This window comes from Manacus vitellinus, unplaced genomic scaffold (assembly GCF_001715985.3).
Source record: "Manacus vitellinus isolate BGI_N305 unplaced genomic scaffold, ASM171598v3 scaffold_70_pilon, whole genome shotgun sequence".
NCBI classification, from domain to species: Eukaryota; Metazoa; Chordata; class Aves; order Passeriformes; family Pipridae; genus Manacus; species Manacus vitellinus.
Window position 1 is genome coordinate 129,233 of NW_021940754.1, and position 23,016 is coordinate 152,248.

The following is a 23,016-nucleotide window of genomic DNA, read 5'->3' on the forward strand; positions in this document are numbered from 1 at the left end:
TAATTACTCTGGCATAAGTCCTACCACAGTTATTTCACTGTGCACTCAACTGTAGCTTCTCCCCCTTCTCATATGAGTGTAGGAACCCGCAGTATCTGTTGTACCTCTACCTCTGTTCAGATCAGGTGGCTGTGCCTCTTAAACATGAGGAATTAAACACTTGGCTATGCAATTAGACAAGGCCTGGATCTTCAAACCTGCAGTAACAGTGTTGTAAGTTTCCCATGGAAAATCTATTACTGAAAAAAAAACCCACAAATGTTTAAGTACAAATTCTCATAAAAACAAAGGTTATTTCCCCTCTCCACCTTGACTCTTTCCTTTAAGGGTTTTAATTCCCCCTGGAGATGTTATTACATCAATTCTGGTTACCTGTTCTATTCCTCTCTACCACTGCACCACCTACTCAGCCTCTCTGCTTCTCTGCAGGATGGATGTGTCCTCTTCCCTTTAAAGACACCCCAGCAGCATCCATTGCTCCAGACAATGGCACTCCCTACACCAGCAGGTTTGGGCTCAGCTCTTTCCCTTCCTACCTACCAACACCAACCACTGAAATGCCAGCAATAGGAAGATTGTAGCAGTGCCTAAATTAGCACTCATACGTGGGTATCCTTCCCTGGAGAGCATCCTCACCCCACCTGCACCCCAGGGCACACACCAGCTGCCCTCACACCTCGGTGGCTGGTGAAACCTTTTTTCTGCTCCAGTGCCCACCTCTTACCCACATGTTTTTGAGGAAGTGGAAAGTTCTACTTTAGCAAACCCCACCAACCTTCCTACTGCATTGACACACCACTTCTACCCTCCCACTCAGACCCTGTCAGCTGCAGGAAGGTCCCTGAGGCATCCATTGCCCAGGCTTCCCATCAGCCACCCGACCTTCCTGCTTCCCCAGCTTTCCTAGGACAGAGAGGCCCTTTGGAGAAAGCACGTGAAGCTTGTGTGGTGCAGAACAAATAGCAGATGTCCTCTTCCCACACACCCCAGCTCTGCAACATGGGCTTAAACCAGCCAGGCTTCTGTGGGGAAAATAGGTTTCCCTGCTGCACAGAATGTCCTGAGCTGCTGCACGCAGCTGGATGTTAAAAAGGCCAGCACTGAAGTTCAACATGAGGTCAGTATTTTATTTCTGCATCTCCAAAACCACCTTTGTTACAACCTTCTTTGCAACTACTCAGTATTGCAGTGCTCTACTTCTGAAACAAGGAGCCACAGTGTGGCTTTATTTCATCACAGTGCAGGATGTGGCTTTGGGCCATTGCCATTAAAAACTAAATGAAAAAGCAAGCATGAGATATTTAATCACCACAGACTTTTCTTCATTAGACCACTCAAATTTCAAGGGTAATTTTGTCAAGTGTTTGTGCCAATAGGCAGATACATGCAGATAGGTACATCCCTATGCTGGTCATCTTTGGAAGGTTCCAAGTAACAAAGTTATCCCAACTGAAGACAGAATAGTTGGGCTCAAGACTGGGATCAGGTGCTTCATCTCACCAGGGCTGACAGAAGGCAAGAAAAGCATACAGCTGGGAGGATTTGGGCGGTGGGGGAGGGTTTTTTATTTTCTCTCCAAATGAACTTGGGTTGAGGCATATCAGATTCCCAAGAGCGTGCTGACACTTCGCAGTTGTTTTTCACCATATCGCTCATTCAGAAAAGTCTGTCTCAAAAACCACAGAAGAATTCACCTGCTGCACTTAATACCACAAGTCAGCAGCAGCTTCTGATCAGCACAACACTCAGAATTGGGGGTTGGGGGCAGATTCAGGCCTCAGTGCTAAGGGCAAGACCTACTTCTGCTATACTGGTAAACCAAAAAACCCAAGCTACAGCTGTGGGTAGAAAGGGAAGAAGGAGAGGGGTGATGGTCAGCAAACTCAGAGATCCCACAGGATCTACCAGGATGAAACCCAAGAGGACAATTCAATGTATGGCCACAGTGAGCTGCAGCCTCCCCTAACTCCTCAGAATGACCCTGTCCAGCACCACCACCCATGTCCAGCAACCGTGGATTTACAAAGCCAGATGGGAATAAAAACCAACCTGCTAGAGCATGCAAATTAGGTACAATATTAGCTTTTTTTTACCCACTTTAAAAACGTTGTGAGCACAGCACATGCTCATTTTGATGCACTGTCCTTAACAGGCAGAGGAGCTGCTGTGTGCCAATGCAGAGTGTAACTGCACAGGCTGTTTTGTTGCTGAGACACCAGGCACTTCAAGCTGTACACAAAGGCTTCTCCAGATGCCACAGGACACCAGTGGCCATGAGATAATGTATCAGCCATAGCACTAAACATTGCTTTTAAACATCTTGGTGGTGTCAGAAATAAAAAACAAAAGACCCTCAAATGCTGCCAGCTGCCTATGGGAGGATTCAACTTGAAGACTGAATTGAAGGTTTTGAGCAAGTCAGGAACAGAGAGTAAACTTCCAGCAAACAAACCGGCCACCTTAAGCCTTTAATTGTTATAGGGGGAAAAAAAGAAAAAAATTAAAAAGGCAAAATGATTTTTTGCAGCAGTATCTTACAGCTAATAAGTGAGATATAACAGTACTCCATGAGAACTTTACTCATCTGTTCAATTGAGGGAATACTTTCAATGGCTTCGACTACTTTTCTATCACAATGCTAGAGAACAAGAGCACTGAACAAATGTAGCTAGGAGATCCTAACACCTAGATTTCACCAGGTACAGGATGTACTATTTGACAGAATAGCCAATAATAGAAATGTGTCTCAAGTTTCCTTTAGTGTGGCTGACCAAATTAAATCAGCTTTTCTAATGCACCTTTAGTTTTGAAGACCCTAGTCTGTATTTTATCACTAAATTAGACTGCCCTTTAAAGTCATTCCAACATGCAACTCGTCAACATATGTACTTAGAGATAATGACACTGGGGACTGCCCAAATATGGAGATTACAACGACACCCAATACACATAAAGGAAGCCCACACGTAAGCATGAGGAGATGAGAACAGGTTTTTGCTGTTCTAAGGGGGTAACTAAAGATCACACAGTATGTTGTAGCCATTCTAAAACGTCACTAGGCATTTACGTTTACTTATCTGAGATCCACTTTATGATGCCTAATAAGCAGAGACAGAAGCTCTCTTTTAGGATGTTTAGGTCAAACTAGTTTTAAGAAAGAAAATACGGCATGCAGAAGGAGGAGAAAGGGGAAATTGAAGAGGTAACTTGGGAAAGAAAGCCTTCTTTTAAGCAAAAATATTAATTAAAAAACAAACAAACAAACAAACAAAAAAAAACCCAACAACCCCCAAACCACAAACTAACCTTATTTTACAACTTATATACCAAAATGATGAAATAGTTCCTTTTATTAATCAGAAGCCTGCATAAGGGGGTTATAAGTCTGATATAAACAACTCTTCCTGTTATTAAAAAATACCTCATAATGTTGATTTTGTTACTGTACTTTAACCATTGTATACTTGGGAAACACAGCAATTTAAGCCTTCAAAAGCAGGACACCTACATACACATATAGCAGAAGCAGTGGAGGACAACAGTGGTTTCTTGCTTTTCTTTTGATATGCTTTGGTGCTTAAGGAAGGATTTTCATGCTTTTCCTTTTTATGTGGAAGAAGACACATGAAAAAACTGATAATACATTGATTTATATAATTGATAGTCTATTAGTCTGCAATAGGTTGTTCTACAATATTTGATAAAGAGAAAGTAGCTAATGGCAACACTCTATAAAAGTTCTCAATGTCCTTTTGACATCTGAGTCTGGGGACATGGGAAGATTGGGGTGTCTAGTTGTTTGGGGGTTTTTAATGACACTAGTCAATCCCCAGTTCCTTCTCCTCTCCCTTGATCACTCTGGTTTATCAATATTCAAGACACACTGCATGCAGATTTTAAAAAACAGTAACAATCTCTCTCCCTTTCAACTGCTGGAAGCAAAATTCCATCAGTTTCATCATTTGATTCTTTTCCTCCTTCCTGCTCAGCCATCTTTTAGCAAGTGGATGAAACAGAAGGAAAGGTATTGCCATCTTAAAAGAAAGGCAGAGTCTATGTAGGGGAGTGAAGAGTTTTACTATAGCTCAGTGAAGTCCAATGAAATAAAAGAAAGCAGCATTTTACTCAGCTTTCATACAGTCTCACTCTCCCTTTCACCAAACTGTGAGGAAACAAAAATTAAGCAATCTACAAGAGCCAGAAACAAAGCGTGGAAAGCCACAGTTTTGGTTCTAAATGCAAAGCAGGAAGTTTGTGTTCTAATCCAGAAAAAAAACCCCAACCTTATTTTGAAGCCAAACGAGAAGCTCTATTTCAAGAAGTTTCATGAGTAACAACAAAAGAAGAACCTTGTTTTCAGTCAGAGTTCACAGTGAGCACAGAAAAATCTCTATACATCAATGAGAAGACCACAGATCAGAAGCAAAAATATGTACACTTTCCAAAACACAAACTGAAGGCACCCACAGAAATAGCAACAACCTGCAGAACAGTGTTATCTACTCGTTTTGCTTTTTAAAGTTCCTCCTGTAGTCTCCTCCAGTTTTAAAAAGCACAAGCTGAAAAAGAACAACAAAAAACCTCAACCCATCCTCACCCCACTGCCCTCCCAAAAAACTCCCACCCAACTAAAATGTTTCAGGCCCCCACCAAAAAGGTTATTTAAGGAAATCTTTCTGGAATTTTAATGCTACCTAAGCCTGAATTCAGAACAAATAGACGCACATTGCAAACAATGAAAGCACTTATCAAGAGCCCTGTGGAGCAAGTTGTTTAAACTTAAAATAACTTATCAAGTATTTGAGAACAAATTAGGGGAAAAAAAGAAATAATTAGCATTTAACATTTGTAATAAAGTGATCTCTAAGTCAAAGACAGAAGCAATACTACTGCATTGAAGAGTTATCTGCAATATTGCAAGAAAAAATGAAAACAACAACTTTGTCTAAAATACATGTTTGACAGTAAATGTTGGATCATACCTCAGAGACCCTAACTAGTTTTTTCCTCTTTATGAACACAATTTGATTATTACTCAATAAACTGTTCTATCGCTGAAGTATATTTTTAGTAGACCTTTAACCCTGTTAACTATTCTTTCAAATAGAAAGTGAAGACAGAACACTGCAAAGAACAGCACTAATATAACCACATTTAGCAGCAAAATAACACTGGCCTTACCTTTCAGAAGAAAGCTGCAGGGCAGGGAAAGTTCACAGCTCTTGGAAACCTCTGCCAGAGACTATTAAGCCAGAACTACCTCCATATGTGGTGTTTGCTGGATTATAAGAAGCAATAACACCTGTGGCTGAAAGCTTGTTGGGCTGTTGCAGTCCCCGTGGTTGTTATTTTTTCAGTGCATGTGTGTGTGGTTTGCTTTGTCCTGTTTCCTTTTAAACCAGGGAATTGGGAGTGCTGTGTCTACATGGGTGTTTTTATGGGTGTGTGGTTAATAAAGGTTCCCAAAAACCTGACCCTAACTGCAGTAAGCACATAGTTGATATTCCAGGGGAGGGAAAGCTGCTCCCTCCAAGATGTGATAAATCAAACATTAACTTAAGAGCATATTTATAGTAGATTATATCATACAAGTCTTTCAGTAAGGGAAGATTATAAATATAGTCCTTATCCACAATGGTTTATTTTGCTGTTCTCTATGAAAAAAAGTCTTAATTCGTATGATAAGTAAAATGAAAGTAAAGTAAAAATGAAACTGATGTTGCTGTAAAAATTGCTGAGGGTGTAGTAAAAGTGTGATTTAAATAGTTAGAGGGTGAAAGTTAGATGAAGCATGACACATGTAGGTCTGCTCTTCTGTTTTTCTCCTTTTGATCAGTAGTTCCTTGCACTGGGCCTGCTCTCTCTTCTCTTGTGCTGGTATTCAGGATATGTGCCTCTTCCCTTCCATGCCTTCTAAATAACTAGGCTGGCTTCATCACCTCTGACAGACTTGTAGGTGCTTTTTAATACTGAATTCCCATGGCCAAGATCTTCCCCTTGCTGCCAAGAAGCAGAGGCACCTGCAAACCTTTGTTCAAAAGCACTCCCTGTGAGATTAGAGACCCTATCAATATAGTCTGGTACAAACATCAGAGCTCTTCCATAAACACACTGATGAGCATCCTCTGCCTGAGAAAACACTGCTGGCAGGTGGGCAGGGCACAAGGAAAAAGGACAAGGCCATAGACCGTTACAATATTTTAGTTTTATTAAAAAGTGGCAGTCACATCCTTCCATTGGTAAGCTGGACAAAGTTTCTGTTGTTTGCTTGTGAGGGGTGGGGTTTTTTCTATTTTCCTGTGCCCTTGGGTATTTTTGGGTTAGTGAGCTCTGAAAGCAGAAATAGGCAGTGACAAGCAGCAATTATCAAGAAAGCAGGCCAGGAAAAGCAGTGTATCTTTTCACCATGAGTCTTCCTTCCTCAGAAGGACACACCAGGCTTCAGCCACCCTGTCAACGTGCATAAGCGACAGGAAATCCCTGCCAGAAGCTGATTTCCACCGGTTGTCTTAGATGGACATGATGATCCACTGTCTCCCAGCCTGCTGTCCCTGAAAGGCTGTGTTTTCTTTGGGATAAATAACACAAGGCAACAGAGCTTCAGGCTCATTAGCTCAGCTACAGGTATGATTAAGCAGAATTGAAGAGAAACTTTAGCTCCAGGTTTATTATTAGACTGGAGAGATCCAAATAAGAATTTTTAAGGATAAGGTACCTTATTAGGTCTGCAAACGGAGGTTTAGAAGTTTTGAAGTTGCACTTGGAACAGTCTACATGCAAAATCTGACATTAACTTGACTTTCAACTCCTGCTTAGAGTTTAAGACTTAGAAGTTTGTTTGATATACAGTCAGACAAAAATACAAGGATAGATCAGGTAACCTGATCCTGTCAAATAATAACATTGATTTCAGTTACAGCAAGCACAAGGTTCCTCTCAAGGTACAGAATCAAGGACTGAGTATGTTGCTGGAGGTTAAAAAATAAAAAGCTGGTCAAACCCACTTCAATCAGCAGTTCAAGTAACCAGTTCATGGCTTGTTTCCCTTTTCCTGGAAGATTCTTAATTCAAGCATAATACAGTACATGACACCTTAGCAACTGCTTTGCAGACCTAAACAAAGGGATACATTGGTCCTACTGCAGATTCTTGTGGAGAAATTTAGCAAAGAGCAAAGTTGGGTGATAAAGAAGTTGAAGTGAGTTTGCTTCATGTTTGAAATATTGTGGGAAGAGACTTTTCCTCATACTGCTGTCATTGGGCTGTACTTGCTTTCCCCACGGTGATTCCATAGTTGCTTGTATTCTTCCCTCCCTCAATGCTGACAGATTATAAAGGAGTGGATCAGGTGTCCAAGTGAGTTGATTTCTTTCCCTTAATCTATGACATTACTTGAATAGGTGAACAAGCAGGAAAAAGATCTGGTAAGGGAGAAAGTGTAAAGCTTGTCTGAGGAAGCATTTGAAATGCATGAAAATCCTGAAACACAATACAGGCTGAATGGAGGGTGACTAGTCGAGCTCCTGAGAGGCAGTGACATGACTGTCCTCTGTTAATGGTGAAATTCTCACTCTCAGCTGTGGCAGCAGGGAAAGATGCTTAGTACAACCTTCTCAAGGTAGGCTGATTAAGCAGCACACACTAATGTTCTATTTTATAATTCAGTGAAATATTACCATAACACAAGTGGAAAAATGTTAGTTTGTTAGTGCCCACTGTAGAATTGAAAATTTCTACCTGTCCTCACCCCCAACCCACAAGCCTTAGAACACCTCTCTGGATGATATTGCTTTCTCTCACTGAAATGCTGAAATTCCTGTTCTGTTTTGAGTAACCAGTTTTAGTTGTCTGTCTTCCCACTGGCAGGTCATCTTCATTTTCCAGTCCTAGCAACTGTCTGGATTGCTTTGATCCACTCTGAACGCTCTGTGGATGAGGCTGCTTGCATATAATAGTGGGTTTCGTTCGCTGTGATGATTTCAAAGAGGATGTTGTCAACATCATACTTCTTGGCTACAAGGAAGAAATAAATTAGTCAGCTATGAGAGAATAAAGTCTTGTACTTAAAATGTTTCCTCCTTTAAACACTGTAAGGGGACCTCCTTTCTTTCTGCAGCTGAGCCTGATCAGGCCGTCACAAAGATTGGGTCCAAGATTGCAAGACTGAGCCAAGAGATAGGTCTCTGTCTCAGAGAAACCACCCATAAATTCTGCACGTTTCAACTTCAGGAGTCTCTGGCTAGTTGTTCTCAAATCATGGAAGGATCTGCAATCCTGCAGACAAGTCACATTCCCCTCCCATGATCAAGCTTGACTTACTTTGTCTGAAGGCCAGTTATCCTAACACAGGGATGGCATCTTCCTTTTGACAAGCCTTCCCCAAAGAACTGACAAAACACAAAATTCCCTGTTGCTGCCTTTACCACAGTATCCTACCCCAGTAATTCAGACAGAAGAGTTATTAGAATTACCACTTATTAAAATTGCCAAATCACTGTACACATATTGCCTTTGAGTGAAAAACACTTGTGATTTCAGGCAGGTTGAAAGGATGTACCAAAAACTTATTACACAGCTCATTTGATATGGTTCCTTACTGTCTGGCATATCTTCCACTGCTGTCACCACGCAGCCTCTCAAGTGAATTGCTCCCAGTGGTTCTTCTCCCTGGGGAGGACATGAAATCAAAATGAAATGCAACGCTTCTGAAACTGTTCACGTGTTCATATCTGGCTACAGTTCCAGAACAGAAACAAAACCATTTTAATTAGTATGTTGCCCAGGAAAACAGGAGGTTCTCAGTCTGTGTGTGACACAGAGGGTGAGGGGTGTGGTAGGGGGAAGACTTGCAAATAAATAGGGAATCACTTTCGGGATTCAGAATTCAGGATCTGCAGAGTTCTTAGCATGGGAACAGACACTCCTCAGCGTTGATTCTCTAGTGTGTCTAGGCTGCCTTTACCAAGGAGGACAGCAGAGCATAAAGCATCCATAACCCACAACAGCACTGCTGCTGCACAGTGCAGGATGAGATAAAACCTGTGGGCTGAATCAACAGGAATGCCAGTTTTTGAGGGGCACTCTTTGCCCATGGCACTGCTTCATCCTTTCTTAGGGCAGGGTTTGGCCTGCTAGAATTACACAAGGAATGGAATGCCCTGTCTCAGCCTGACACAGGATATTTGCTCAACATTTGCTCAAATATAAGCTGCAAAATTACTGTTTTGAGGTCATTTGCACTGAGTTTGTTTTGATCAAGTGAGAGCACACATTAATTCTAATTAATCACAGATAAGAGATGAGAGTACTGTTCAGTATTACTTGTCCCCAGGTCTGGGTGGCATTTGCCACACTGACTTGGAAGCCCAGAACCATCCTTCACTCTGCTTTTTCAGAGAATGGCTAGCCCATAGGAGCACAGACAATCCCACTGTCCTGCCTGGTACTCCCACATAAATACTCCATTCAGATATTTCTATAAGGGACTGGCTTTAAAACAAACAGGGAAATAAACCAAGTATCTCTTACTCCAGCAGGATCATAGTAGTGAAGATATGCAGGATCATCTCTTAAAACAAACTTTCTCACTTTCCAGTTCTTCCTCCGATGTCCCTAGGAAAATTCCAAAATAGGAATGTCATTAACTGCTTTGCCTGCACACAGAGTTTACCCACACATGAGAGAACATGCAAATACAAAAAGGAAAAAAGCTGAATATTTTGGACAGGAAATACTCACTGGACTAGGACTTGAACCTGGCTTTGCTACCTTCCAGTGTTTTGCACAACAACTGGACTATCACACTGTTCTCTTTTTATTTATTTTTTTTGTACAAAGCAGAAGAGCTTCAACATGGGAGATTCCCTTAAACACATCATAGAGTCTGGCAGTTATAACATTCACATGAGGTCTGTGAGAACTGGGTTTAAATGCCTGCCAGAAAACAGCTGTTAAGTGCCTTGCAGGAAGGTACCTTGAACTACTGGCAAGAATGAGCTGAAAGTCCTTCTCTCCCTGCAAAGATAATAACAAAAAATGCTTATCTGGCTTAAGCACCCTGGAGGGCTCATGGCTGAGAAGCTCAAGCAGAAATAACACCACTCTCTGCTATAGACGTGGTGCCCAACTGCCTGTTTTCAAGACTGAAAAGATGGGTGTGGAAAGCCTAGATCTGCTGAAACCATTCTCAGCAGGAGCAGTGACCTTCCCAAGCAGTGACCCACAACCAACTGAGGGTGACCAAATGCAGATTAACACTGGTGAATCACTTCCTCTCAGCATTTCAAAATACCAGTTTCTCCATTAGCTACACTGTTTGCAAGGAAGCTCTTGCTAGCTAGGAAGATGAGAATGTGACAGAGTGAAAGAACAGCAAGACGTGGGTCTAATTTCTTCCATTGCTTTTGGGTAATCTGGTTGAGCAAGAGAAATACATATGAGCACCATCAAAAGGTTCTTAAGCCCTCGAGGACTATTCTAACAACAAAGGTTCAGATTCAATATTAGGAAATATTTTTTTAGAGAGAGGGTGCTCAAGGAGTGTAATACATCAGGTCAGTCCTGAAGTGGTCAGGCAGTTGGACCAGATGATTGTTGTAGAGTCCCTTCCACTTGAACCATTCTATTCATTGAAGAATCCTGGTTTTGCCTTCAGTTCACTAATATCTGCTTGCAATGGCCTCGGAAAGTAAGACATTTACCATGACATTCACTGATTGCTCAAAGTTTTGCTGGAAAGGAAGGTATACAGTTATCTTCTGTCTTACACATCAAATGTGCTTGAAAGCAACTCCTTTGCTCAGCTGAAAAAGCCTGTGAAAACTGGCAACTGAATCCAGTTGTGTGTCCAGAGGGACACAGGAGTGGCAGCCTTTTTACCCAAGTTCAGTTTTGCATTATACCAATGACTTGTCACATCTCCTGCATTAGCACTCTTTCCTAATTAAAGCTGTCAATTGTTTTATTTTGTGGTAAGAGTAATAAACCTTGCAATGCTGGGCAAGGATCCTGCTGTCATGCTACAGCAAGTGTTCTTTGTGCAAAGGCCAGAGGGACAGAGATGAAACTTGTCAACTGTGGAGATGACATAGGGTAGTTCCTCTTCTTTCCAAAGCTTCTGGGTGTAAAAGAGTAATCTTGTACCCATGTAGCATCATCCTAGTGACAGGATGGAACACAGGCAATACTGACCTGTTTCAGCAAACATCCTTGTTTGACAATTGTGCCTCTGAATTCCTCTTTCAGGACCACATCATCATCACTGGAATATCCCTCGCAGAAAAACCCACTGTCTGGCTGCAAGAGCACAAGAGAAAATTCAGAAGTTACAAAGCCACTGAATGCTTATATACATGTACCAATATGGCTTCTCTTTGGCTTCCCTCCACCCTGTTTTTTTGCCACCAAAAAAAAAAAAAAAAAAAAAAAAAGAAAGAAAGAAAAAAGAAGAGAAAAAAAATCAACCCTTATACTGGAAAAACCTCCCAGTGAAGTTGAGGAGCAATCCAAATCACTGTGGCACCAGAAACAACCCAAAAGCAAGCAGAGCACACATGGGATGCCATCACAAACTGTGATGGCCAAAAGGCTGCCTTCACCAGCAGTGCTCTGCTTCCATTGCTGCACAGCTAAAGTCTCCCTACCACGGGCATATTCTAGGAAAATAATTGAAATAAAGGAAGAGTCATTTTGTTGAAGCCAAGTGATTCTATGTGGTACATTTAAACAGAATTGTAGTATCAATTTACTTGGTTTTACTTGACAGAAGGCATACTTTTTTGTTAGCATTAAGTCAATAAGCCAAACGTCTTTAAAACAGTATTTGACTGTGATTGTGACATTGCAAGCTCTTCAAATCAACCCACAGAATATGAAGCAATAAATGGAAAAGGTTGGGTATGATAACAAGGACAGGTGTTACTGGGGGTTATTAAAAATTTTTGCTTCTTTGCTCATAGGCAAACTGCGTGTGTGTGCACACTCACATGGAGTCAGATTTGATGGCTCTGCACAAAAATGGGTTTGTAGCTTGTGTCACTCTGTGAAGCCCCATGATAATGAATAACTCTTCCCTTTCACTGAATCATCAGGGAAACCAATGGTTAAATTCTGGCCACCAGTGCAATTACCAGGAACAGAGTCTAAGTTAAAAAGAACCCAGCTTGGCCTCAGCACTCAATTCGCACTTAGAAAGGTGTTATAAAAAAAAAAAAAAAAGTCCCAGATACAACTATTAAAGTGAGCCAGCTCATTTTGAACATCACAAACACAATTAACATGGATCTCTCCGTTTCTGAACAATCTTTCCTCCAGGGTTTAAGAAGCCCAACAGGAAGCCTGAGAAAAGCAGAGAAAAGTCTTGAGACAATAAAAAAAAGCCACAGAATGCAATGCTCACAAAGTAATAGTAGGCATCACTGAGATCTAAGAAGGGGGTGTCTGACAGCCCCTCAGCAGCAGCCTTGGATGTATCCCCGGCAGGCTGGAGGTAGCCTTCACTCAGGAGGGAAGAGGCGAGCAGGAGACCTTCTCTGCGGTTTCTGACAGAGTTGTTGGACACCAGCCAGTCAATCACACAGGTGCCTGGTTACAAAGCAACAAAATATCAGTCACTAACCAAGACAGACATGAAGAAGTCTAAAAATACAGAGGCAACAAGCCTACTCTGTCTGTGCATCAATCTCCTGAGAAAGGTTCTTAGCAGCAACACAGGGGAAGGTTCCTGGGTCATCCAGCAAGGTACAGCCTCATTAAAGTTGGGAAAGACCTCCCAGATGATCAGTCCAACCACTAACCCAGCACTGCCATGTCCACCACTAAACCATGTCCCCAAGAGCTACATCTGTGTGTTTTTTGAACACCCATAGATTTGACTTGGAGCAGAGCAGGAATTACAATGTGACACTGTTTGGTGATGAAAAATTCAGAATGGAATAATTCTTCCGGAGTTCGGTGTTTCACACAACAATCTACTCAAACGATTTACCTCAATCTTCCTGACACTGGTTAAATTCCATTGCTTACCGTGGTCATAACTGAGCACTTTGTCAAGATTCATCTTTTGAGCACTTCCTGGGTTTGTCAAGAACATATCTGCCAGACTTTCTTCCCAACTTCTTTGTTCTACAGAGCTTAGAGCTATTTCATCTATCTTTAGCTTCTCAGTGCTGTGCTCCCTTTATTGTGTGGAAAAGAGGGACAAGAGCTCCTTACCTGTAAAGCAGTGATTGTACACTCTTTTATCTTTTTCCAGCTTCAACTCTTTTATTCCCTTTTCAGGATCTTTCATTGAGGTGTACAAAGCACTGTGTGTAAAAAGAACCACGGAAACTGTTAGCAAATAAAAAGGTTTTGCCGGTTTGTACAACGTCATTGTCATTCACGGGGTCTTTGTGTTTGGTTGGCACATGGCTCCCTGCAGAGCTGGGGCATGGCTCATTTTCATCTCCTGAAAAATTCAAGTTGAAAAGCCTGGAGGTATCACTACATCACTGTCACAGCTGTGGGAGCAGAGGGTGGAGGGCACAAATGGCTCACCACATCCCCCTATTTTGAGAATGCAACTGCTTGTGGTGACTGTACTGTGAAGAGAGGAACACCCACTGCTGAGGCACGTTTCCAGGGGCCCACGGCCTCAGCACAAGCAGGAGAGTTCACTGCTGTGCTCTGTGTTTCCCCCAAAGGTCCTGAGCTGAGCAGAAAACCTGTCACTGTGACATTCCCAAAGCCTTCATGCTCTCAGAGGCCACAGGTAACATCAGTGAAGGACAAATATTAAATGTTACAGGCTAAGTTCTTTGGCCTGGTCCTGTGATGAAACCTGTGAAGCCAGATTTAGTTGGATCTTGGCCCTGTAGAGTTTTACTGTCTTTTAAGGAGCACTGCAGGTTTGTTGGTATCTTGGTATTTACTTCTCAGAGGCAGAAAATAAGTTGTCCTTCCCTTTTTAAAGTACTAACAGATGGCTTCCTGTGTGTGCCCTTTATCTTGTCTTCTCCCTTTGCCAGTTCCATGTTCTCTGGCAGGCACTGCACTTCCCTTACCATCCAAAAACTAGGCCAACATCAGCATTTCTCTGGAAAACAAACAAAAGGGTCTAAAATATTTTTGGAACAAATTATATATTGTATAAAAATGCGTCTCCTGGAAGAATCACACTTGGCTGGGGGGTCTCTGCTTGCACTGCAGTGTGCCCAGAAATCTCCTTATCAGCAAAATCCTTTGATAAATAATCATGTTCTGGGTAAACGGTGACATTTTAAAAATGAGCTTCCCAGTTCTGATTTCTGGGTCATTTCTGCCCCACTGTACACACTGAAACTTTTAGTCTTTCAGAAATCATGAGGTATCATGGACAGACACGCTCATGGCTCTTCCAGACCTAATTCACATATCTGCCAGCTGCCTGCAGAGGGAAGTACACAGGGGAGCAGAGCTACGAGAACAAACCTCAGGTTGATTGTTTCAGGCAGTCTGATAGATTTTCTTGTGGATTTTCTGGCAAACCTTTGGCCCCCATCTATGCAGCGAATTGCTTTCTTGATATCCCGCACCCAGGCATCTCTCTCCTCCAGGTAGGCAGCTTGAAAGAAGTGGTCCTGCTGCTTGGCTGCAGTGAGCTTGAAGACAAACTGAAATGATAAATTACGTGTTTTTTTTAAACAAAGTTACTTTGGTGTAGCCAGTTGGTCATGATTAACCAAGTACCTCCATGACACACAGCCTACCTGTGCCTGAGGGACTATGGAAAGTGCCTTAGAGCCACAGTTAAACTATAAAAGCTCTGAAGAAAAACATGAACAAGCACTGCAGGTAACTGAATCCTTTTATTACTTCCATGGGAGTGATCCTGACACTGCCAGTACAGCCAAGGTGAGTGGCATTGATAAGGTGCTGACTGTAACTTTTGCTGGGAAGTTCGACACAGCTGAAAGGCTGAAGCACTCAGCCCTTGCAGAGTTACAATGGGTGTAAATTTGTCTTAGTGTTTAGAGACGTGAACAGTCTGAAGGAGGAAAAATACCCCACATCATGTTGCTCAGCTACTGACTCACAAGGAGAGAAAAGGTCACAGTCACACTGGAGAGTAGCTGAGTACATTTGCAGACTAGAAAACATTTAAGGGCTTAGTAGAGAGATGATACATCCAACCCTTGGCTAGATCTTGGGATCACTGCCTATAAACACACTACCAACAATGAAAAGACTGTATTTCCCAAAAATGAGAAAAGATCTTTTAAAGGTAGTTGTAAAGAGAAAAAATAACACCAACCTGAAAAAAAACCCCAAACAAATGAAAAAACTACCCCATAAAGTTCACACTGATTGAACTCATTTCCATCCAGTGATCTTTTTGGATGGAAAATCTAGATCTAATTTCTAATTATTCAGGCAAGAGGGTTTCCACTTCTAAAATATAGTTCCCCCATAAGTGAAACTAATTTGTTATGTAGTTGTGCTAGAAAACCAGCCCACTGAATCAGCCTACTGAAGCCCTCGTTTGTAAATGGTACATTTCTGAACATCCCTAACATGCACCTTCCAGATTATGGACAACAGGAAAAATTCTGACACCCTGAAATTGTGCATAAGTCCAACTGACTTTCATGGAAGAGCTTTCAAACTTACAGAGTAGTGGTTAGTCAAAAATCCAACTCAGACAGAAAAGTAACCATTTTTTGTCTGACAGTGCTCAGATTTCCAGCAACACCCGTCTTTTCTACTATGCAGTAAAGAGCCACATACTGAAGAACAATGTTCATGAGAAAAGCAAACAGATCTCTGTAAATCCCAATATCCAAGTCATGCTAACACACCAGATTAACGGAATGAAATGTGGAAGCATTAAGACATTTTTTACCAGAAGAAAAATTAGCCTTCTCAAGAGGCTCAGAAATAACTTACAGTGAAACGCTAAAGGAGAGTTTTAATTTCCAGTACACAGAGGAGACTGGGAAAGCCCTTTCTCTTAACTTTAGCTTCCAGAAAGCCAGGCCAGTAAGCTGGACTTTCAGGCTTCTTCTGAAACTGGTGAAGAGGTTGAGTCTCCTATCCTAGAAGTGACCACGCCTCTCTCTGATGATATGTATGTGTTTGCACTTGTCAGAAAATTAGACCATACAGGATAACTCTATCCAAAGAAAAGCCATGGGGAAAACAGAAAAACCTGAAGTATAGCAGAATTAACATTACGTTAAGCAATGATAAAACACCAAATCAAAAATAGTGAACAGTGGTGAACACATTTTGAAATATAGTCTCAAAATATGGAGTTGCAGCCTCTTCTGGACAGGCTTTATCTCTGCTTAACAAATCCAGCATTGCTTCTTTTCCCCTCAGCACCTACATTTTGCAGCTGATTTACTAAACAAGGGCATGTTGGTGATGTGCTCTGAGCTTTCAAGTGAGGCTCTGGTGCAGGTACACAAGCTGATTCATAAAACTGAAATCTAACCAGAGAAATATAAAAGTCAGCTCGTGGCCCAATAGTCCATGCTCCAAACTGGGCCCAAGTGAGACTAGACTTAAAGCCTACCTAATGAAAATTATCCCACTTTTTGCCTGACAGAACTCCTGTCTTAAAAATACACTTTCATTTTTAGCCATGTGAAATCAATGTATGGAAACCACCTAAGAATCAGAATTATTCCCATAAGAGGAATAACTGTATGCTTTGACCACATAACCAATGAGAAGCCAGGATGGAATGCAGAGGCACTGGATTCAGCTGTACAGTAAAGCTGCAAACTGTAAGATGCAAAAATGAAGATACTTTGTTTTCAAGAAATATATGTAGAAGAAGAATATATGTAGATGTTCTCAAGAACAATCCCAGCAATGGCTTTGCTCATGTGAATAAGCATGCTGAAGTTTTGACTGTTTGAGTGATGCAAATTTTAAGAGAAAATACATCTCCAGGGCTATTGGTCTGTGGACTTCTGAAAAACATCACTAACTCCATAAGGAGGATCTGCTCTGACACCTGCTGAAGTTGTTTGGATTGTTCCCACTGACTTCAGCAAATCCTTCATCAGATCTTACTTATGAAAAGGTATTTCAGGTGCCTCAGCCTCAGATTCTTCCTTTTGCCTTTATTCTCCCTCAGAAAAGACCCCAGCAACTAAAATGAAACACAATGTAAAGCTCATTAGGTGAACTTATAATGTCAAATGAAGCATAACGTTAAACTCATTGCAGCCAAAGGAATGATCCTCAAAGACTTTGTCACTTTTCCACACAGATGAAATGCATCTTCTGCAGACTGGTACATCAGCAGCCCTTTGGGCAGCTGAGGATCTCTCTCTCTTTGCCTTCAGCAGACATTGGATACTTCAGACCTCTCTGCCTATTTTATGGAATGCACATATGCTGGTGAATTATTTTTCCTTTATTGTTTAGTGTGTTACTGTTAGTGACATTTCCAAGCAACTATTATGGACCAGTACTGATGGCTGTGCCTTTCTGGGAGTTAAAGGAAAAAAACAAAACCTCAGACAAAATTGTTTGGAAATGAATGGTTTCTGAGAAAAACTTAATTTCTCCCATTACAATGTAGGATATGTGATACTCTTGAACATAGTACCCCTCTCCCCATGCCTCATACATCATGTATAGAGTAAGGAGTGCTGTGCTGAGGGTTGTTAATTAGATAATTAGCACAGGATTAACAGCAATCTTTATTCTCTGTGCCATCCTTTTCTTGTACTACCTCAGTATAACTTAAGAGTCCCTTTCTCTCAATGGATGAGACTCAGTAAGAATCAAGGTGGGGTTTTTCATATAAATATGAGTTCTGCACAAAGAAAAAAAAAGAAATAAGTTGAAGAAAGAAAAGAGGGCAAAAGGAAAGCCAGCAGGTTCAAATCTGACACGACTGATTCCACTTATCACAAAACCTAAGGACAGGTCTAATTCTCCTCTCTCAACTTAAATGAGAAGTGAAGTTTGCTGTTTCATGCAATCTCTCAGATTTCTTTTCCTATTTTTCTAATGCTGTCAGAGACTTCTATCTTCACTGAGGCATCCGTATAGTAAATTGCTTTAAACTGCAATTGGATAATTTTCCAGATTCTGGGGAACCCCTTTGTCAGAGGAATTCCTGAGGATGTAATGCCTATTTGATGAAATCAAGTTGACAAAATAACAAATTACTGACTAAAGGTATGATTCTTTGTTCATACTAGAAATCCCGTTTTACCGATGACTATTTTTCAGGAAGCCTATAGCAAAATATGTGTGTCACAGCATTTATCTCCTTCCTGTCTAAGCAAGCCAGTTGTTGCTCCTGGACAATAAATGCTTCCACTGCTCATGAAATGGTTTCCCACAGCTTTATTCTGTGGCAGTTTGATTTATATTTAATACAGAAATTTGTTGACATCCAGCTGCAAAGTGTCCTCACACCAATAAAAATTAGCTCTGCTCTCTGACAGACCCAGAGATTGAAAAAAAAATCCAAAATAATAAAAAACACCCAATACTTTCTGAATCAGTCCTCTTGAATTGCCTTCAAGTCGAGCACTACACAAGTCCAAGCCTGCTTGTGACTTTCTGAGACAAGTGAGAGTCACCACTGGGATGAGTGCAAGGAATTTGTGACCACCAGCCTTTTGCCCCCTCAGTGCCTCCAGGGGCATAAATATACTGTCAAACCTTGTCACAAAATACATACTTACCATTCTTCTGCCAAAATCTTGGCATGGGCTATTTATAGAACTCCCTTTCAGTGGGATCATCCCTTTGGGACTGCTGTCAGCCTTCCTTTTGTAGAATTCAATTCCATCTTCTAAGAGCACGACCCACATCGGCTTCCAGGTATTAAACATGCTGCCCTGCAACAATAAATCACTGTGCATATTATGTTCAATTAATCACTCTTCACATGATATCCAATGAAGATATGACCTCCCAGGAAGTGTCTGGCTGATGCTGAAGTAACTACAGTCAGTGTCTCAAGGGAAACGTACCACAACCACACCCATCTTACATGAAGATAAATGTTATTATCCCTCTTACCACCACTAATTTCCCCTTGCAGTCACCCCAGACACGAGTTTTTCCAAAATTGCATTGCAGATGTTTGTCATCAGTATCAATTAGCCCCAGCCACTGTGGTCAAGATGATGTACTATGAACAACCCTCAAAATTTCTAAATGTGAACTGGCACATTAGGACTGCAAGCATACTGTGCTGTATTTAGGACTTGATGCTACAATAGTCAGTCATTGAGGCTTGGCTGTCTGATAAGAAAGCACACATCCCAGAGGATTTCTAGCCATTTAAGAACAAACTGTAAGGGTAATGAGTAGTTTAAGGGCCTGAGGCCTCAGACCTCCAACTGCAGTGGTGAGGAACGGAAGGGCTTCATTTCATCTTTTAAAGCTTTTGCTTCCTATTCCTGAAACACAGCTGTTAGGTGCAAGAAATACAGAAATAAAGACAGGTCTGGACTCTACATAGAGTGAAACACACAGCAGAACTCTCAGAGACTGAAACAACCTGTTTCTCTGTGTTGAGCACAGTTTACTGCTAGAATTACTAAGACTTTTGCACTCCAGCCACACAACCTCTCTGGTCCTGCCTGCAGCCAGCTTCAACAGCGGTCACAGTTCCAGATACCCAGGTGACTTAGTGCTCAGCCAAATGAACATTTAGATATTCTGAAAACCAACAGTTCCCCTGAAGACTTAACCAAAGCACAACTAGCATTGGTGGGCCCCAAAACACAGGCCATTCATCAAAAATATTAGCTCCCCTTGCTCTTTCTGTTACAAGGAGAGACCCAAGTTTATCTTCTGTCTGCCACATCTCCATTCACAGCATCCCTGTCCTACTCAGGCCATGGTGTCTGAGCAGTGCTAAAGCTGGATGTAGAAACCAGGCAGCCAGTGTTGTGCTATGCAAACAGCTTGTTATGATTTCTTAAAACTGAGAGCTGGACAGAGTTATTTACATCTGCATTTTGTATTTCTGCAGGAGTGAATGGGATAGAGACACACCAAGTCGTTTTTGATTTATTCTCCAAATGAACCTGTTGCTTATCACACCCTTTTTTTCTGTTCTACCTTCCATGAGAAGCCTTTTTCACTCTGAATCAGACCTTACATTCAATTACAGGGTAGGGATGGAAAATAATCAGCTAAGATCTTATTAAAAGTAGGACCCGGACCTTCTTCCAGCCTCTGCAGCCCTCACTGGAAGCAGAAGATGCCTCACAAAGAAAAGTTGCTGTTCTGGGTGTTCTCTCAAAACTCAGTTGAAGGGAGAAACAACAAAAAGGAGTTTCATCTGGGTACCACATGTGGGTTGAGTGCTGTTTTCCTTTGATTATTTTTCTTTTTTTTTTTTTTAATAAGCCATAAAAATTTACCATTTTTGAGAGTCTAAATTTACCCACTGGGTTGATTTTCTGTTAAAAAAATCAATTAAAATGACAAGACAAGAACTGTTGAGAATTCCTCTTGTTTGTGGGTTTACCACAGGTTACAATATTTCTGCTCATAACCAGACAAGTCCAGTACTTCCTGAAGGCTGGACTCTGACATGCTCTGCCAGTGGAAGCCACTGCCAATTTCAATAAAAATTAAGGCTTTATCCTATGGGCTGTACCACAAAAGACTACAGAGCAGTGGGGCAGCAACTGCCTTCCCAAAGAAGGGATGTGCCCATGACCCCATGCACTGTCTCCAGGCCAAGGTGATCCAGCCTCTCTAATCTCACTATTCCTCCTTGATGTTTAACTCAGTTAAGTGCAATAAAGTAGGCTGTGGCTATTTCCAGCTGTTACCTGTTTTGCCAGACTTTCACAGCATGTTTCCCTACACCTCCCCAGCCTGTTCAGAGTTAGTTTTCTCTTCCACTCAGCCCAAAACTGCCCACTTACCTTCTTAACCAAGTAGCCTTCCCTTATGCGCGTCGGTTCTCGCTCCATGTCTTGGGCAATCCTGCTCTCTAACAGTTAAAGTTCCTCTGGCAGCACAGTCTGTGGGCTGGGGCGTTTTTACAGTACAGCTGTGTCATTTCACAAGTTCCTCTGACTGCTAATCACAAGCCCATTTCCTCTTACAGACCAAGAGAGATAGGGAAATGCAAGAAGCACGTGTGTATTTATAGCCTGCCTCTGACGGCACAGGCAGCAGCCTGACAAAACACTCCATCGTATCAAACGCGGCCAGCCTCGATGACAGAATCCTGGGAAATTAAATAAGCACTTTGGTGCTCAGGCCCGCTCTGCAAATACATGAACTCTGCCAAAACAAAAACAGTGTACTGTGCTGCTGCAGTGTGTGCCCAAAGTATCTCAGAGACAGGTTTCCAACTCACCAGTGCTCTCACGTCATCCTCTCCTCAAAATCTCATTCCCAGCAGGTGAGCATGTGGAGTCTGCCAGCGAGTTGGAGGGTCCTCGCCTGGTCAGTGAGGATGCACCCTCTGCTGACACAGGAAATGTGTTTGTCAGACTTGATCAGTTTTGGAGGTCGGTGCTGAGGCCTCCCAGAGAGGTCAGCTGTCAAACAGGCGTAAATGGATTAGACCAGAGCATTATATAAAGCACCGACCGCAAAGTGTCACTTTCTACAAGCATCTCTTACTTGCTGCAGAGCTCCTTTGGCTATATTTGGGAAAAGACAAGGCAAATCCATAATTTTTTTATATATATCAGAGTCACAATCCCTCTTCCCCATACAGAAGGGAGTGGGGATGTATGGGAGCCAATAAGGAAAATGCTTCATTGCCAAGTGTTCTCCCAAGCACAAGACTACAAATCACTTTTGCAGCTAAGCCCATTCAGATGAGGGTTGAGCCCAGGGTGACTCCATCTGTCACCTCTGCCACTTGTGAAGATCCCCAAACAGGGACTTTTTTCAGACAGAAATTCCGGTTGTCCATTTGGCTCTGTGTGTCTCAGCCTTTACTCGGAAGTACACAGAAGTTTGACAAGCTCTGTGACAGAGGATCAGAGGGTTAGCAGAGCCCTCAGAGACCTTTTCTAGACATTCCTCACTGATGCCTATGTAGTGGTTCTCCCACAGACGAGACTCCACTCCTTCCTTGATTATCTACATTAGTGCTTTACTATCCCAACTGTTTCTCCCCACTGTCTGAATAGAGATTTTCCTTTCCAGACCTTTCTCAACTAGTTGTTGCTCAAATTACACTTCCAGTCTCTCTGCAGGCAGAGCATCTGTCTGCACCACTTATCTCAGGGGAAACACTTTGGAGTGCATTCTGTCCAAAGCACACCTTTTTGTGATGATTTCATGTACCACTACATCGTTTGGGGTTTCTAAAACCTACAATCTCAGTAAATTGTTCCTTTGCTCATGTAAATCATGCTATTGTGAGGATCTGACTGCTTAAAGGTCCTGTTGCTGACCTAACCAATCATCCATTAGGCACTTTGCAAATCAAGGACTCCATATATGCTTTCCAATTCTCTGGCTGTCAAGTGTACTTGAAGTCAACAAACAGATTTTAAAATTATTAGAGATAGAAACTCACACAGAGCTAATAAAAGCTTCATGCTCTTCGGAGCTAAAAGTAAAAATTTACCATTAAAAAGTGATCAAAAAAGCTTGTGCCACATTTAAAGTAGAGAATTTGCCTACTACTTCCAGAACTTGGAATGAAGATGCATTCCCAGAGAGGAGACGATCTAGCTGTATTCTGAGTTATATATGAAGGCTCCCTTCATTTCCCATAAGCCTTAAAATGATGTTTGATGGACTGAGGAGATTGTAGACTCCTCCTGTATAATGCCACTAGTTCCTTTTGCTTTAGAAGGTGAATTATTTCCTTCATCTTCCCTTTCATTTCAGTGGTTTCATCTTTGGGAAAAGGTAGTTTTGTTTTTTTTTCCTGATTAGATAACCCAAAAACACAGGTCACAGGCAACAATTCAAATTAAATACCTTTCACAGTGTGGCTGGAAGCCTAAATATCCCTTTATTAGCTGCCTTGAGGCCATAATGCTACAGAGCCTGGAGCAAGGATTAGAGACCAAGAATGGGATCACA

At 41.8% G+C, this 23,016-nt stretch overlaps 1 protein-coding gene across 2 annotated transcripts; it reads right to left on the reverse strand.

The window, feature by feature from the left end:
* Positions 1-6,259: 6,259 nt before the first annotated feature.
* PLEK (pleckstrin) lies at positions 6,260-21,363 on the reverse strand. 2 transcript variants are annotated; one of them, XM_018084451.2, is made up of 9 exons: positions 21,323-21,363; positions 18,675-18,830; positions 14,449-14,630; positions 13,213-13,304; positions 12,398-12,582; positions 11,191-11,295; positions 9,529-9,612; positions 8,598-8,667; positions 6,260-8,013 (listed from the first exon to the last, which is right to left on the reverse strand). In XM_018084451.2, exons 2-9 carry the CDS (start codon positions 18,822-18,824, stop codon positions 7,874-7,876), a joined length of 1,008 nt encoding a protein of 335 aa, XP_017939940.1. In that variant the 5' UTR covers positions 18,825-18,830; positions 21,323-21,363; the 3' UTR covers positions 6,260-7,873. The 2 variants fall into 2 exon arrangements, with proteins under 2 accessions (XP_017939940.1, XP_008927283.1); XM_008929035.4 differs by lacking the exon at positions 21,323-21,363 and adding an exon at positions 20,883-21,025.
* Positions 21,364-23,016: the final 1,653 nt, after the last annotated feature.

Coding starts and splice junctions, on each gene's coding strand:
- PLEK (XM_008929035.4), bottom strand. CDS start 20,930: ATGGAGCGAGAACCGACGCGCATAAGGGAAGGCTACTTGGTTAAGAAG. Junction 13,305..14,448: donor CCTGAAACAATCAACCTGAG/GTTTGTTCTCGT, acceptor TTTTACACACAG/TGCTTTGTACACCTCAATGA. Junction 8,668..9,528: donor ACTACTATGATCCTGCTGGA/GTAAGAGATACT, acceptor TGTCCTCCCCAG/GGAGAAGAACCACTGGGAGC.